Source organism: Cibotium barometz, chromosome 3, assembly GCF_041138505.1.
Source record: "Cibotium barometz isolate CiBa-2024 chromosome 3, ASM4113850v1, whole genome shotgun sequence".
Lineage (NCBI taxonomy): Eukaryota > Viridiplantae > Streptophyta > Polypodiopsida > Cyatheales > Cibotiaceae > Cibotium > Cibotium barometz.
The window spans coordinates 66,451,979-66,470,333 of record NC_141048.1 but is presented as its reverse complement, the minus strand read 5'-3'; the positions used below and the strand labels follow the sequence as shown (position 1 = coordinate 66,470,333).

Genomic DNA, 18,355 nt, shown 5'->3' with positions numbered 1-18,355 from the left:
GAATCCACATAATTACTCTCGATATATGACAATGTAAAATAGGCACAAACACATACACCAATAATACACTAGCTCAATATTTAACACATAGATCACCAATGCTAATAACACTAGCATAACCCCAAATATATATACTATTAACATTAAGTGGTTAGTATTAAGTGGTCTCACCCACGATACCAACCCATCAACATAGTACAATGGTCACACAAGCATCCTGAAACAATGATAGAGGAATGAGATCTAGCATCCTCAAGGCCTCTGTAAGTCTACATTATTTAAATGCGGTTTGGGTATTTGACAAATTTCTTTATGTAGTCTTAGCTTTCTTGTCTTGTTTTAGGGTTGCTATTCTCTCATCTAAGCAAGATGATGAAAATGAAGCATTAGGTGAGTTTCTTCCTCAAACCCACTTTGAATGCAATCATCACCCTTTCCTACGTGTTTTGCTCTACATCTTTGGTTCTTTGTCAATGACTACCACATTTCCCTTATTGATAGTAGCTTAAGCCGATGATGTTTTTATCAAAGCAGATGAATTAGCTTGCTCTAGAATTCTAGGAGTTAAGGGTATATCTAGAACCCTTGGTATTCCTTTTTAGGATAAAATTTCCCCTTACTAAGGTGCATTCCCTTACACAAGTTGTAGGTAAGGCAAGTTACTACCTTGGGCTTTAGGCTAAATCTAGCAGCTAGCACAAAGTATTCATACTAGTTATGATGGCTATAGCATTGGGAGATCTTGTAATAGTTAAGACACTTGTAGTGAGCATAATACTAGAAGATGTGAAATTTGTGTGATTTTGATAACACACAACCCACTAAACCACATCTTAGCACAAATGTGTGAGGATGACCTTATACGTGTCTTCCTTGTCCCACTTGCCAATGTTGAGTCATTTGATTTAGAAGGGATTACAATGAAAGGTGTTTGAGGAGAAGGTTAACATTGAAAGCAGCATTCGTGGTGGTTAGATTATCTTGAACAGAAGCAAAGAGTGGAGCACTATAACTCAACTAAGTAATAATACCTAGGATGAGAATGAAACGATAAGAGCAGCTGCATTAATAATCTCAATTAGAGATGTGAAACTAGAGAAATAATGAGTTAGGCCAATTGTTGTAAACATTGCAAATGGGATTACATGATCCTAGGTTGCATGATTATGTGATTCTGAGCGAACTGATGACCTTTGAAGCTACTTGTGGTTATCTAATTCGATAACAATATGAAGGATAAATTGGGAAAGCATTTTGAAGACAAGGCCATCTAAGTTATACATCCAAGCCTACCCACCATGAGGGGAACCCACTTCTTAAGGTGGAACCTGTTGCTCAAATGTCACTAGATCAGCCTACCTAGTTGGAAAAGCCAAGGTGGTCAAACTTTAAAGTGAACGACACATAAGATTATATAGGTAACATCTTGTCTTGCAAGAAATCTGCCCATGCCCAATGGTGTTTGGTCAATAAATAAAGTGAACATGATCCTTTGGTGCCCATGTCACACCCTTCCTTGTATATATAACCCAATGTTGCTAGTAAAGGTAGGGTATTTTTTATTTGGGCTAGATCCCAAGCTTTCTTTATATTGTGGCACCTTGTGCTCAGATTGGGCCTAGGTAGTCAGCATGTCCTTGTAGATGAATGGCCTGATGACCTTGAGTTTCAACTTGTTCAATGTTCCTCTTCTCATATGGCTAATCTTGAACGATGCATTTCCGATGCTATCTATGGCTAATGCTCACATTAGACCTACGTAATCAACATGTTGAGTTCCAACTTGTCCAATGTTCTTCTCTTCTCATATGGCCGATCTTGAAGGATGCATTTACCAATGCTATCTATGGCATTTGCGTACATTGCTCTACTAGATTGATCTGTTCCTCTAGTTTGTCAACATGTACTTACTCTTGTTCCTCTAGTTTGTCAACATTGCTCTACTAGATTGATCTGCACAAAGAGAATAACTATTCACATTTTACCAAAATGTGCTCACATGCTTTTAGCAATGCATCACCCATGTTGCATATGCTTGCAGTCATCCATCTCTCTCATCATTTCTCTACCGCTATTGTCAAAGCCTAAAAAATAGCCATAGGAGCAACCAATCCCATGCATGCTAGTCAAGGAATATAGTCCATAGAATAGGTGGCTTGTTGCTCTTGTTGTTTTGTTGTTGAGAAGCTACACGAAAGTTTTCAAAGAGAAAAAAACATCTAACCGTGGATTGGTTATAAAATCCATACGCAGCAATGGGCAGTAAGCAAGAAGGTAGCTTGAAAGTTGAAACGGTAAAGAGGCATAAATGCCATCAACAAAAGAGAATGTGAACACTTGTCTTTAAGTCAATAACAAGAATGATTTGGACATAATGTTTTGGTAGCATTGTAATTTTGAGCAAATTATTGTTTAGCTTATCTATAACGGTTTTGGCATAGTCTTAACTCCTTAAATATAGGTTATTATTAAGTAATGTCTAAACAAATTTTTAATTATTTGGTTATAATAAAATTATATTAATTTTATAATGTGAGGATGTGTTGTATCATTCCATGGTAAGTGAATAAATTTCTTGTCAATGGGTTAGTTATATATAGTAAAGTGATCAACAATGGTGATGGTAGTAGCCTATAGGTACATGGAGAGAGGTGTCTCAAGAATATAACCTTACATGTATTTGTTAAGTAATGGGAGCTTATTTAACAATTTTCTTCTAACACTTATTCAAACTAAAAAAATAAAAGAGGATAAATATAATTATTGGTGAAATCTTCAATCTTAAATCACATATAGTAGACATCACCCTTTGTGATGTGGAGGCTGTCGTGTCAAGCTTACATGTAAGTATGCCTTTAAAGGCTGGTTTAAAATTAAATGTCTCCTTTTATTAAGGTTTTATGAGAGTGTAAGCCTTTAAAAGGCCCATTAATAGTTGAATATGTGTTTGAATTGTGGTTGGATTTGTAAAATGCTGGTTGCGATGGAAAGCTGTCTTTATTTTGACTGGTTTAGAAAGGGTTTTCAGTGAGCATTGGTCCTATGCTGTTGTTGATAGCTATATATGCCCTTGTACCCTGACTTCTTATGCACACACTGTCGTGTAAAATTAGATGAACAACAGCATCATGTCCCAATGGTAGTTGTTCAAAAAGCATTTCATATTTCAAATCCTAACCTTGAGAACTAGTTTGTTGCTTGCTAATTGGTGCTAATCTTGCTTCTTTATTTGACTACCTTCACTTCAACTCTTAAACACTCTTTATTCTATCGATTCCAAAGATATATTCTTTGGCACTAGATGTTCTGATTGTCAATACCTCCAACTTTGAGAGCTTTATAGCCATAAGCACTAGTTTCCCATCTGTGAGACCATAACCAGTTTTAATTCAAAGTCACAAGTATGTGCGCTAGAGTCAAGCTTTATGTTAGATAATTTAAATTGAAAGCTATTAGTATATAAGCTAGTTGTGTTGATGGTGGGCATGAGAAGTGGAGCCTTTGGGTTGGTGCTATACCATGGGTATGCACACACCATGGAAATACATGTAAGTTGAGTCGTTGTTGCCAACATAGTGATTTCTCTTATTTTATTTTATGTGCTATCTAGATTCTAGCCTATTAAGAAATTCATATGAGCATTTTGGTTTGGTAATTTCATTTATTGACACAAACTAACATTTGCATTGTTTTATGTGTAGTGACATGATTCGACTTCTCTTAATCAACACTAACAAGAGAATAATTGTTCACATTTTGCTAGCATGTGCTCACATGCTTTTAGCATGCATCCATGATACATATGCTTGGAATCAACCATCTCTCACATCATTTCTCGATTACTATTATGAAAGCCTAAAACATAGCCATAGGAGCAGCCAGTCCCTAAAATGCATGTTAATCAAGGAATACAGAGTCCATAGACTAGGTGGCCTGTTTCTCTTATTGTTCCATGTTGAGATGAAAAACACATTTAATAGTGGATTGCGCATAAAATTCATAGTCAGCCATGGACAATAGCAAGAAGGTAGCTTGCAAAAGTTGAAACAATAATTAAAGAGGCAAAGAGGCATAAAAGCCATCAAAAGAGAAGGTGAACAGTTGTCTTTTAGTGAATAACAAGAATGATTTGGACATAATGTTTTGGTAGCATTGTAATTTTGAGCAAATTATTATTTAGCGTATCAATAAGATTAAATAAATCTATAACTTTTTTTGGCATAGTCTTAGCTCCTTAAATATAGGTTATTGTTAAGTAATGTTTAAACAAATTTGTAATTATTTGGTTATAATAAAAGTATATTGTTTTTATAATGTGAGGATGTGTTTTATCATTCCATGATAAGTGAATCAATTTCTTGTCAATTGGTGAGTTATATATTATAAAGTCATCAACAATGGTGATGGTAGTAGCCTATAGGTACATGGAGAGAGGTGTCTCATCAATATAACATTACATGTATTTGTTAAGTAAATGGAGCTTTTTTTTAAATTGAGTTTCTTCTAACACTTGTTCAAACTAGAAATATAAAAGAAGAGAAATATAATTATTGGTGAAATCTTCGGTCTTAATTTGCTTAGAGTAGACATGATGTGGAAGTTGTCGTGTCAAGCTTACATGCAAGTATGCCTTTAAAAATTAAATGTCTCCTTTTATTAAGGTTTTATGAGAGTGTAAGCCTTTAAAAGGCCAGTTAAAATTTAGATATGTCTTTGAATCTCGATTGGATTTGCAAAATACTGGTTATTGTGGAAAGCTATCTTTATTTTGACTGGTTGAGAAAGGGTTTTCGGTTAGCACTAGTCCTATGATGTTGCTGATAGCTATATGTGCCTTTGTACCCTGACTTGTTCTGCTGATAGCTATATGTGCCTCTGTACCCTGACTTGTTATGCTCACTGTGTTGTGTAAAATTAGATGAACAACAGCATCATGCCCCAATGGTATTTGCTTAAAAAGTGTTTCATCTTCCAAATCTTGACCTTTGAGAACTAGTTTGTTACTTGCTAATCTTGCTTCTTTCTTTGACAACCTGCTTTTATAATGTAGGTTTTTGATTACATTCTTGAGATAAAGGGTTAAAGGACTTCAATAGCTATTTAGAGATAGCTTGTCCTTTCCTTGCCAATTGATGACTTATATGTAAGAAAGTCATCAACAACAACATTAATAGTACATGAAGACAGGTGTCTCAGCAAAGGAACTTTACATGTTGAAGCATTATGAGAATTAACAAAGCTTATTATTTTCTTGTCAATTGGTGAATTATATATAATAAAGTCATTAACAATGGTGATGGTAGTAGCGTATAGGTACATGGAGAAGGTGTCTCAGCCATATAACCTTACATGTATTTGTTAAGTAATGGAAGCTTATTCAATAATTGAGTTTCTTCTAACACTTGCTCAAACTAAAAATATAAGATAGGAGCACTATAATTATTGGTGAAATCTTTGGTCCTAAATTGCTTAGAGTAGACATCACCCCTTGTCATATGGAGGTTGTGGTGTTAAGGCTTAAATGTAAGTATGCCTTTGAAGGCCAATAGTTGAAAATTAAATGTCTCATTTTATTAAGGTTTTATGAGAGCGTAAGCCTTTAAAAGGCTGGTTGAAATTTAGATATGTTTTTGAATCTTAATTTGGATTTGCAAAATACTGGAAAGCTATCTTTATTTTAATCGGTTGGGAAAAGGGTTTTCGATGAGCACTGGTCCTGTGTTAATGCCAATGCAAATTTCTACCGTTATACCCTGACTTCTTATGCTCACTGTGTTTGTAAAATTAGATGAACAATAACATCATGTCCCAATCGCACAGTTGTTCAATAAGCATTTCATCTTTCAAATCCTAACCTCTAAGAACGAGTTTGTTGTGCCAGCTCTTGCTAATCTTGCTTCTTTCTTTGAAAACCTTTGTTTCAAATCATGAACACTCTTCATTTGTTAATTCCAAACATTTTTTCTTTGGCACTAGATGTTTTGACTGTCACTACCTGTAGCTTTGAGGGCTCCACAGCCAAAAGGACCTGTTTCCCATCTGTGAGGCCATAATCTATATGACTTGATGTCTTTTCTTAAGTTTTAATTCAAAGTCACAAGTATGTATGCTAGAGTCAAAGCTTTATGTTAGATAATTTAATTTAAAGTTATGAGTTTATGTGCTAGAGGTGTTAACAGTGGGCATGAGAAGTGAAGCGTGTGGGTTGGTGCTATACCATATGGGTATGCACACACTATGGACATATATGTAAGCTGTGCCAACATAGTGATTTCTCTTATTTTATTTGATGTGCTATGTAGATTCTAGCCTTTTAAGAAATTCGTATGAGCATTTTGGTTTGGTAAGTTCATTTTATTTGATGTGCTATGTAGATTCTAGCCTTTTAAGAAATTTGTATGAGCATTTTGGTTTGGTAAGTTCATTTATTGACACAGACTAATATTTGCATTGTTTTGTGTGTAGGGACAAGATTCAACTTCTCTTAATCAACACCAACAAAGAGCATAATTGTTCACATTTTGCCAACATGTTCTCACATGCTTTTAGCAATGCATCACCCATGTTGCATATGCTTGCAGTCATCCATCTCTCTCATCATTACTCGATCGCTATTGTCAAAGCCTAAGAAATAGCCATAGGAGTAAGTAGCCAGCCCCTCAAATGCATGCTAATCAAGGAAGATAGTCCATAGACTAGGTGGCTCGTTGCTCTTGTTGTTCTATTGTTGAGAAGCTACATCAAAGTTTTCGAAGAGATGAAAAACACATCTAGGAGTGGATTGGGCATAAAATCCATATGCAGTGATGGGCAGTAAGCAAGAAGGTAGCTTGAAAGTTGAAACAATAAAGAGGCATAAACGCCATTATCATAAGAGAAGGTGAACACTTGTCTTTAAGTCAATAACAAGAATGATTTGGACATAATATTTTGGAACCATTGTAATTTTGAGCAAATCATTATTTAGCTTATCGATAACATTAAATAAATCTATAACTTTTTTTTGCATAGTCTTAACTCCTTACATGTAGGTAATTATTAAGTAATGTCTAAACAAATTTATAATTATTTGGTTATAATATAATTATATTGTTTTTCTAATGTGAGGATGTGTTATATCATTCCATGGTAAGTGAATCAATTTCTTGTCAATGTTTTAGTCATATATAGTAAAATTATCAATAATGGCGATGGTAGTAGCCTATAGGTACATGGAGAGAGGTGTCTCAACCTTACATGGAGAGAGGTGTCTCAACCTTACATGTATAAGTAATGGGAGCTTATTTAACAATTGAGTTTCTTCTAACACTTGTTTAAACTAAAAATATAAAGGAAGTTAAGTATAATTATTGGTGAAATCTTTGGTCTTAAATTGCATAGAGTAGACATCACCCTTTGTATAACCTCCGTTTTAAATCTCGAACACTCTTCATTTTGTCGATACACCAAAGATAGGTTCTTTGGTACTAGATGTTTTGATTGTCACTACCTCCAACTTTGAGAGCTTTACAGTGAGAAGGACCCGTTTTAATTCAAAGTCACAAGTATGTATGATAGAGTCAAAGCTTTATGTTAGATAATTTAAATTCAAAGTTATGAGTTTGTGTGCTAGATGTGTTGACAGTGGGCATGAGAAGTGAAGCCTGTGGGTTGGTGCTATACCATGGGTATGCACACACCATGGACATACATGTAAGTTATGAGTTTGTGTGCTAGATGTGTTGACAGTGGGCATGAGAAGTGAAGCCTGTGGGTTGGTGCTATACCATGGGTATGCACACACCATGGACATACATGTAAGTTGAGTCAGCCATAGTGATTTCTCTTATTTTATTTTATATGCTATCTAGATTCTAGCCTTTTAAGAAATTCATATGAGTAGTTGACAGTGGGCATGAGAAGTGAAGCCTGTGGGTTGGTGCTATACCATGGGTATGCACACACCATGGACATACATGTAAGTTGAGTCAGCCATAGTGATTTCTCTTATTTTATTTTATATGCTATCTAGATTCTAGCCTTTTAAGAAATTCATATGAGTAGTTTGGTTTGGTAAATTCATTTATTGAAATAGACTAACGTTTGCATTGTTTTGTGTGTAGGGACAAGATTCAACTTCTATCAATCAACACCAACAAAGAGCATAACCGTTCAGATTTTGCCAGCATGTGCTCACATGCTTTTAGCAGTGCATTACCCAGGTTGTGAATGCTTGCAGTTAGCCATCTCTCTCATCAATTCTCGATTGCTATTATCAAAGCCTAAAACATAGCCATAGGAGCAAGCAATCCCTAAAATGCATGCTAAGAATAAAGTCCATAGACTAGGTGGCCTGTTGCTCTTGATGTTCCGTTGTTGGACAGCTACGCCAAATTTTTCAAAGAGATGAAAAACACATCTAATAGTGTATTGGGCATAAAATCTATAGGCAGTAGCAAGAAGGTAGCTTGAAATTTAAAACAACAAAGAGGCGAACAGGTATAAATGCCATCAAAAGAGAAGGCAAACACTTTTTTTAAAGTCAATAACAAGAATGATTTGGACATAATGTTTTGGTGGCATTGTAATTTTGAGCAGATTATTGTTTAGCTTATTGATAAGATTAAATAAATCTATAACTTATTTTGGCATAGTCTTGAATCCTAAAATATAACTTATTGTTAAATGTCTAAACAAATTTGTAATTATTTGGTTATCATAAAAGTATATTGCTTTTATAATGTGAGGATGTGTTGTATCATTCCATGATAAGTGAATCAATTTCTTTTTCTCTTAACTAATTTTAGAGATCTCTTGAGAAAGTATAAGAATGGTTGGATGAGTTTTTTAGAGAACAAGAGCTTTTATAATGTCGATTGCATTCTTGAGATAAAGGGTTAAAGGAATTTAATAGTAGTTATAGATAGCTTGTCCTTTCCTTGACAATTGGTGACTTATATGTAAGAAAGTCATCAACAACAACGGGTGATAGTACATGAAGAAAGGTGTCTCGCAAAGGAAGTTCACATGTGGAAGCATTATGAGAACTAATAAAGCTTCTGGTTTTCTTGTCAATTTGTGACTTATATATAACAAAGTCATCAACAATGGTGATGGTAGTAACCATAGGTACATTGAGACGATAGGTGTCTCAGCAATATAACCTTACATGTATTTGTTAAGTAATGGGAGCTTATTCAATAATTGAGTTTCTTCTAGCACTTGTTCAAACTAAGAATATAAAAGATAATTTTTGGTGCAATCTTTGGTCTTAAATTCCTTAGAGTACACATCACCCCTTGTGATGTGGAGGTTGTCGTGTCAAGGCTTACGTGTAAGTATGCCTTTAAATGCCAGCGAGGATTGAAAATGAAATGTCTCCTTTTATAAAGGTTTTATGAGACTGTAAGCCTTTTAAAGTCTAGGTGAAATTTAGATATGTTTTTGAATCTTGGCTGGATGTGCAAATTATCGATTGTTGTCGACAGTTGTCTTTATTTTAACTGGTTGGGAAAAGGGTTTTGCATGAGCAGTGGTCCTGTGCTGTTGCTAATAGAAATATATGCCCCTATATCCCGAGTTCTTACACTCACTGTGTTGTGTACAATGAGATGAACAATAGCATCATGTCCCAATGGTAGTTGTTCAATAAGCGTTTCATCTTTCAAATCCTAACTTTTGAGAACTGGTTTGCAGCTTGCCACTTGTTGCTGCTAATCTTGCTTCTTTCTTTGACAAACTCCATCTCAAATCTTGAACACTCTTCATTTTGTCGATTCTAAACATATGTTCTTTGGCACTAGATGTTTTGATTGTCACTACCTTCAACTTTGAGAGATTCACAAGCTAGAAGGACCCATTTCCCATCTGGGAGGCCATAATCTTTATGACTTGATGTCTTTTCTTAAGTTTTAATTCAAAGTGACAAGTATGTATGCTAGAGTCAAAGCTTTATGTTAGATAATTTAAATTGAAAGTTCTGAGTTTGTGTGCTAGATGTGTTGACAGTGGGCATGAGAGAAGTGGAGCCTGTGGGTTGGTGCTATACCATATGGGTATACCATGGGTATACACACACCTTGGACATACATGTAAGCTGAGTTGTTTGCCAACATAGTGATTTCTCTTATTTTATGAGTTGGTGATGGTAGTTGTTTGCCAACATAGTGATTTCTCTTATTTTATGAGTTGGTGATGGTAGAAGCCTATAGGTATATGTCTCGGCAATATAACCTTACATGTATTTGTAATTTGTAATGGGAGCTTATTCAAAAATATAAAAAAAGAGAACTAGAATTATTGGTGAAATCTTTGGTCTTAAATTGCTTAGAGTAGACATCACCCTTTGTCATGTGGAGGTTGTGGTATTCAAGGGGTTACATGTAAGTATGCTTTAAACAGGTTGAAATTTAGATATGTCTTTGATTCTGCTTCACAGCCAGATGCGCCAGTTTCCCATCTGTGAGGCCGAGACTAAAGCTTCTTGACGATAAAGCTCGCGACCTCCATACTCCAATCTCTGGTGTTTTACACAGAAATCTTTGCAAGCTTGGATCCGGGATTTCACAGACGCAATGGTATCAGTGCTGCCCACCTTCAAGGGGATGACTGATGGGTTAATCGGTCCAGAAGTGGTAGGGTTTTATGATTTTCTCTGCTGAAACCTGCAGCCATCACGCTGCGATCTGCTCCAAAGCACTGAAAGGAAGGACCTTTACTGGGCTTCTCATCATCCAGAGGGTGTGCAAGGAGGTGTTGAAGGAGCTCACAGCAGTGGCCTATTGGATGAGAGGACCATCGCGTGTCTTTCTTGGGCTTTCATTCTGCTTCTTTCTCCAACGGAGCCTTCTTGCTGGCGAGACTGCAGGTGCCTCGTCGGAAAATCATCACCTGTGTCCCTGCCTTCTCAAGGGTTTATCTACCATTAGTTCTACTTCTTTGCCTGATTTCGTCCCTGATGAGCCTTCCATTTGCTCAAACCGGAAGCATGAAGCCAGGAGCAGGAGGGATGCACAGACAGTTCAAGGTCGTTTCTGCGTCGAAACCCTTGCTGGATTCCATGGCGTATGCCCTGTGTAGAAGGATTCACCCAATCACAAGGGGTAGCGTACCAAGGTGAAAGAGATGCATCAGGCATCATCATCTCTACAGCATAAGCGAGAGGCACCAACCCTCTCTCCACACGGCAGCAGACATCATCTCTCTCCTCGCAGGCTATCATGTGTGAATCTTGCTTGGTTTGATGCATCTTCCTATAGTACCATGTATGCAATACTTTTGTATCTTGTTTGCTTTGGTCTTTGCATGTATGCTATAAATCTACATTTTGACACATTGTTGTTCTACAGAATTTTCATGTTCATTTGCACACATAACTCTATTAAAATGCATCATAATGTCAAAGTAGGTATGTTTGATCTTTTTTCGTGTTGTTTGTTAAAGGCTTACATATGCTTGATTTTTGTGATGCAAGGAGTGTGAAGTTGTATAGTACCGATGAAATCAGGACGTTATAAGTTTTCAATGAGTCGAGAGGGCAATAATCCTATAACAAGATGGGAACTGAAAGAGAACAGTTACTCTATACTACATGGCATTTTGGCATGTTTAAGAGTCAATCATTAAAGTTAGGCTTCAGATTATTCTGATATGTTTCTTTAAGTGGTTTTGTCGAATGGAACATTCTCCTATTGGTGAGCCCATGCAGTGGATCTAGCTATTTTCCTCGGAGTTTGAGAGTTGGTATCACTAAATTGAGGATGCCTCGTGATTGTATAACAGTTTCTATGAAAGGTTTCGACCAGTCTAGGAATTTCTTTCGTGTTGTTGTTACATCCCATGCAGTGGATCTAGCTATTTTCCTTGGAGTTTGAGAGTTGGTATCACTAAATTGAGGATGCCTCGTGATTGTATAACAGTTTCTATGAAAAGTTTCGACCAGTCTATAAATTTCTTTCATGTTGTTGATACATGACAACCTACTATGCTAGGACAATGGTCTTTTGCACTACCTATATGCGTGCAACACAGATAAATATGTTTGTACCAAACTTCTAATTTGATCAACTCAATTTCGATTTGTCTTACTAAAAACCACTACCCAACTACACCAGTGAATGTATATCTACATGGTGCTAGCTGTTTGGAAACAGATTCATGCCCCCAAGAAAAAATGTTCTAAAAGTATAATAAGTGATGTAAAAATGTTGTTATATATCAATGATTATTTACTTCTTACAGACTTACTGTATTTGTGGCGTGCCTCCAAATGTTATCTGAGACAATTTTGAAACCAGAATAGGGCTTAAAACTTTTTCACAGAAAGTGCAAAAATTATGGCAAGAAGAACATTTCCTTTTCAATTCTTTGGATTTTGAAAAGCAACTACAACTTTGTATTATCATACTTCTCTAGAAAAAATATGTGCAATTTCTTGAAAGATGTTTTTTGAAACCTAGACGTTTAAGAGATGACTTTTTTCAATAAGACAATTGTGACATTAAAAATGTCATGTACATAGTAGTAGGTTCTCTATATTTATAGATTACCTCATTTTTGTTCAAAAGTTTAAGTATGAATCTATTTATTTTGAGGGGTGTAGCATTTCCAAGATACATGGGAGGACTATGAGAGCGTAAGCCTGCACTCCTAAGATACCAAACCCCTGTATTAAAGAGGGAGAATGTGTCGGTGTGAGTGGGTGGTTGGTGACATTGTCTGTGCCCAACCTCTAATATTCTTCAAAGTTCTGTGAATAATGTCAAATCTCTCACTCCATAAGTCATGACTCCATAAGTCATGTGCTTAGCAGAGTAAGGCTCAATATCAAATATACTTGCGAACATAGTTACCATGCTTTGAAGGCACTTCCAGTCAACTGTTTATCCATCAACCGTCCAAACACTGCCCTTATCACAGCTAGTCCCAATGTGTTTTAAGAAATGAGACATCTAGGTAGCAGATATTAAAAGAAATCACTAAGACGGATTCAATAGACACGCATAGTAATGATGGCACCCTACATGCCAAAGTAGAAATTTTTTTAGCAGCCCAGTATGGTTGATTCACCAATAGCTTGGACAAGCCAACTGACTGGATAGATAATTCGCATTTAACCCTTTCCAATCTGGAATGTAGTCGAAAAAGCTACAAAGCCACAATCACATTCTTCATTGCCAAGATGCAAACACTTGAGAAGAAGGCATCAGAGAGCTTATACTCTTTCAAGCCCTAATATGATCTTGGAAGTTGTGAGTACCATGAATAGGGGTACCATGAATAGGGGGAGGGGGGGGTGTGGGGGAGAGAGAGAGAGAGAGAGAGAGAGAGAATCAGAAACAAAAACTTCCTGGTTACCAGGTTAGGATATCACATCTTTAAAACAAAGAAATCAAAAGAAAAGAGGCAAGCGAAATCGATCACCATGAGACATGGGTCATGATTTTAAGGTCCTGCAATGCAGCCGTCACTATAAATCAACAATTAATCCCCTCCAATACAACTGGAAAAATTACACTTACGATATGAATTCCATATTGTCATGCATTGCTTAAGGCCTTTCACAATCAAGTATATAAGCTGCTGATCATTGAACTAAAAGACAGACCATCATAGCAAACCTTCTTAGCTTTGGAAAAGCCCGCAACAAGTGACCATGGTATTATATTTTACATGTCAAAAGAAACACAGACCATATATGGAACAGCAAGCACGTAGTTAAATGTCACGAAGCACCAAGGCCTTAATCTGAGCCAGTAGTCCACCTCAAACATCAAATGCCAAGTTGCAACAACTTGTAGCTAGACAAAGAAGACACACATTTAAGGAGAACCCCCAGTCAAAACTTTCTTTATGCTGGATCTCTGTTCAGTTGATAATCGGGTGGGAAACTTGATGTCAAATTTTATTCTGAGGTTCCCCTTCTTCCCTTGCTCTTTGGCAATGGGCATGCCTTCATTTGGTATAACCTTCTCATAGCCAGGATAGATGACTTCAGTGCAAGGGATGGTAAGTGTCTTTGCATTCAGCAAAGGGATCGAAATAATGCAACCACTTAAAGCCTCCGCAAGTGTGACCTTCTGGGTCATCACAAGATCATTTCCATCTCTTCTGAAGACTTCATGTGATCTCTCATCAATGATGAAGATCACATCCGCAGGAATCACACCAGCCTGTTCGTTCCCTTTCTCAGGAAAAGTGACCTTCGTGCCCTTCTTCCAACCAGGCTTGATATTGATAGTCAAAACCTCTTCGACGGTTGCAGACTTGCTGGTAGTCATTTTGCAGCATTAACATTTGATTGTTAACATCTTGAGCACAAAACCTTGTCCATGTTAGAGAACATTACAGCAACAATTAAAACATGCATGTGTACTCACCCTCCGCCCCCTACAATATTGCGCGAGATCTTCATCTTCCTTATGGATCCATTGTAAAGCTCTTCCAAGGTGCAAGGTAACTTGTTCTCCACAGGTGATGCCTTCCTCAACCCATTGGAAGGTCCTTCGTTATTATGATTCCCATGCAAAGAATCAGTTCTGAACATCCCATCACGAGTAGACGAGCGTCCACTGTTGGGCCTGCCGTTAAAAGAAGCACTGTTCATACCTGAGAATGAGTTCATTTTACCAAAAACTTCACAAAAAATATCCTCAGCATTTCTAGGGTTGAATCTTTGTCCGCCACTGTTGGCATGTCCTGCTCCCCCTCCAGCTTCAGGGGGTGGAATTTCTTTAAGGCCTTCTTCACCAAATTGATCATAGATTGCACGTTTTCGGACGTCACTTAGAACCTACATTCATAAGAAAGCTCGTTCAAATGGAAGATTAGAAGCCTCAATAAGATCCCGTAAGGTAGCCAAACCTCGGGCCTTTGATAGATCCAAAAACTATTCGTTCAGACGAACACACAAACAATCTATAATCGACTTCTTTGTCTTGATATCTTCCTTCTATGTATTGTACTACATCCATACGCATATACAAGCAACAGTACAAATAGCTTAAAGGGCATGCAAGCACAATACACAAAGTACCACATACCAAGTATATGAGTGTGAAATATATGTATGCAACACAACAGAGAACATATGTATGCATACAGTAAATGTGAATGCATGCACGCGTTACATGCACGCAAGCATACACGATATGTGCATTACATAAATGGCATACATTATGCTCCACACGCACACACGCATATGTGTCTCACATGTTTGCACGTGCAGCAAACTATTAGGAATAGGGGAGAGATAGAAACACCTCGTATGCCTCTGAAATCCGCTTGAATTTGGCCTCTGCTTCCTTCTTAGTGTCTGGATTCTTGTCAGGGTGCCATCGCATAGCAAGCCTCTTGTAGGCTTTCTTCAAGTCATCCTCGGAAGCATTGCGGCCGACCTTCAGAATCTCATAGTAGTCCACCCCCATTCCCAACTGAGGGATTGAGCCTTACAAGACTCGGGCCAGTTCCATTGCACAGGAACAAGAAAATTACACAGAAGAAATGCTTCTTGAGCAGAACTTGACCTTGAAGAGCCTTATGGTGCGGAAACCTTATAGATCTTGCCCCTTCTGCACAGAGAAGATAATGGACTGCTCGAAGAGATAGGATGGCCTTCCCACAGAGATAAGCGCTTCAAATTACTGTGAGCAGCAGCAAGACGGAGCCCCAAACCACTTCTCACTTCTGATCTTTGAGCGAAAGGAACCTCTTCTAAGCTTGCGCAGGCAGATATTGCTTTTGATCCTTCTGAGCTTGTGCAAGACGAAACCCTACACCACTTCCGAGCTTTGGCGAGAAAAAACCCTAAACCACTTCTGCGCTTGAGCAAGAAGAAACCCTAAACCACGTCTGGCCCTTGTGAGCTTGAGCAAGAGGGGCAAAAACCCTAAAAAGTGGTAGCAGAAATCCTAATTGTGCAACTCAGAATGCGAAAAGCCTGGCGCGCTCAGAATGTGGAAAGAAGGGCGGGGGAGGGGGGGAGTATGCAGTGTAAAGCTGAGAGAGAAAGAAAGCAAGAAAAATTCTTCTCGGAATGCGTGAGGAAGGGGGAGGGTGTGGAGGGTGCAAGGAAAGAATGTGCGTGCCTGCCTGCCTGCGTGGTGGTGGGCGAAGAAAGCTTTGGAAGGAGCCACTTGCAAGAAAAAGATTTTTGGCTCCCTTAAAGAAAGGCATCATCCATGAGCAGAGGCCTGCGGAAGGAAGCCCGGCAACCAGGATAGCATCCCTCTTATAGGGGGGGATGGGGAATCGGGAGTGAGAGAGAGAGAGAGAGAGAGAGAGAGGATGTCATAGCCCAGAGTCTCAAGTGGATCTCACTCATGAGGCAAGACCGGACCATGTAGGCATGTTGTTCACTCATGTACTCGAGTAGGCACACCCTTGCCCCCAGTGTTAGTAGTGTTTGACATAGCCTCGTCCCACGAGGGTTGCCTCTCCCTCACCCCCCATAGCGGTTACGTCAAAACACCGCTAGCATCGGGGGCAAGGGCATGCCTACCAATGAACGACGTGCCTACACGGTCTAGTCTTGCCTCATGAGTGAGACCATCCTCCCTACCACCACAAGGGTAAACTCAAACCCACAAGCTCTTTCTTGGGAGTCGTGGGCATTGTCGTTGTGGAGTATCGCCCCCGAAGACGAGGGTGGTGTATTTTGCACCTCTTATTTGAAAAAAGTACTTGCCAATTTGATGGTGGCTGAAGGTTTTCAATATTGTTTCAAATACCTTCAAAATATTTGAAATTAATAAGACATATCTCTAATTTTTGAAGATGAAGGGTTTTCACCATTTTTTCGCACATTAGCATGGGCATGCGTGCGTGCGTGCGTGTGTGTGTGTGTGTGTGTGAGAGAGAGAGAGAGAGAGAGAGAGAGAGAGAGAGTTGAGATGGAGTGCCATAGCCCACGCACATGATCCAAATGAACAAGAGAGAGAGAGGAGGAGGAGGTGGGCATGCAAAGCCCACATTAGGTTGATTGTGCTCGGTGCTATTGTAAATGCTAGCAATAGAAATTTGAATAAGATCATTAGAAAAAGAAATATGCACATTAGGTTGATTGTGCTCCGTGCATATTCTAAACTAATTAGTGATGTAAGAAAAAGAAATTTGAACTAGAGCATTATGTCAAGAGTAATGCATGTACCATTGCGTAGATGAATTTTCTTCATGAGTGGTGAGTCACTTGGTTTGTGGTTGTGTTAGTTGTAAGAGTGTGCCTTTTGTCAATTACCATAAGATCTTGGAATGGACCCTTCCCTTTGTGTAGCCTATTTAATTTTTATGGATCATGTTTTGTCCTTGTCATGTGTTTGAATCACGTTTCACATGTTATCTTTGTGGAGTGTGTATGATGTGTTATATGTTGTATTTGTCATGCTTAGTTTTGTGTTTTGACACTAATGTCATGGTAATGTAAAATTATAGTTCGATATGCTAATACTTGCCCATCCACATGCCCACCCCCAAAAATATGCATGCACATCAATGCACACGGAAAGAGAGATAGAGAGGGAGAGAGAGAGAGGGGGGGTCAAGTATAGGACATAGACCAAAACTATTTCTTGAAAAAACCACCTCATAAATTACACTAAACGTCTTTTTCCTGAATAATGAATGAGAAACATTTTCTATTTTAAAAGATAAAAGTCTTATTGATTGAATAGAATACAAAAAAGCAACTTTGCGATAGTAAATAAATATTATAAAAACCTTCTAGAATTCAAATGCATGATTAAAGTTAAAAGCATGACCTTTAGCTTTGGTCCTCTACACAGAAGGCAGAAGGGGAACCAAAACGCTTTATGGGCTTTATTCCATGGACCTAACCACTCTCTTTCTAATAATATATATACTCATAGGTGGGCCAAAACCCTCTATGGGCTTTATTCCACCTAACCACCCTCTTTCCAATAATATATACACTCATAGGTGGGCCACTGTGGCCTACAAAGGTTTACATCAAGGCATGTTACTCCTAGTTCCTCAAGCTCTCACTGTCGAGGGACCAAAACCTTGTCACACCCGCTTCCTCACCTTCTTGGTTATCGAGGAAGGACAAATTTGTGGTGAGTCTTTTTCAAATTTGGAACACTCTTTCGAGGACAAATTTGTGATGAGTCTTTTCGAATTTGGAATGCTCTTCGATTCGCTCTTTTCCAATCCCCTTAGTCTGTCGGGCGACGAGGAGTGGCTCAAATAGTCTCTAGTATGGAACTCCCTCCTCTTCCTCCCCATAGGCCACCCCTTAGGCACTCGCACTCACATCTCTTGGGGCCGATTAACCATTGGTCGGGCGCCATTAGTATGCTCATGTACCCACTTTAGGTAGCTACCCCTTCCTCTGAAGGCAGAGCTACTTGTAGGTCTTATAAGC

At 38.2% G+C, this 18,355-nt stretch overlaps 1 protein-coding gene across 1 annotated transcript; it reads right to left on the bottom strand.

The window, feature by feature from the left end:
- Window positions 1-13,536: 13,536 nt before the first annotated feature.
- On the bottom strand, window positions 13,537-16,345 carry LOC147640428 (uncharacterized). Its single transcript, XM_086780426.1, has 3 exons — window positions 15,240-16,345; window positions 14,358-14,770; window positions 13,537-14,247 (listed from the first exon to the last, which is right to left on the bottom strand). Exons 1-3 carry the CDS (start codon window positions 15,402-15,404, stop codon window positions 13,800-13,802), a joined length of 1,026 nt encoding a protein of 341 aa, XP_086636552.1. The 5' UTR covers window positions 15,405-16,345; the 3' UTR covers window positions 13,537-13,799.
- Between the last annotated feature and the right edge of the window lie 2,010 nt (window positions 16,346-18,355).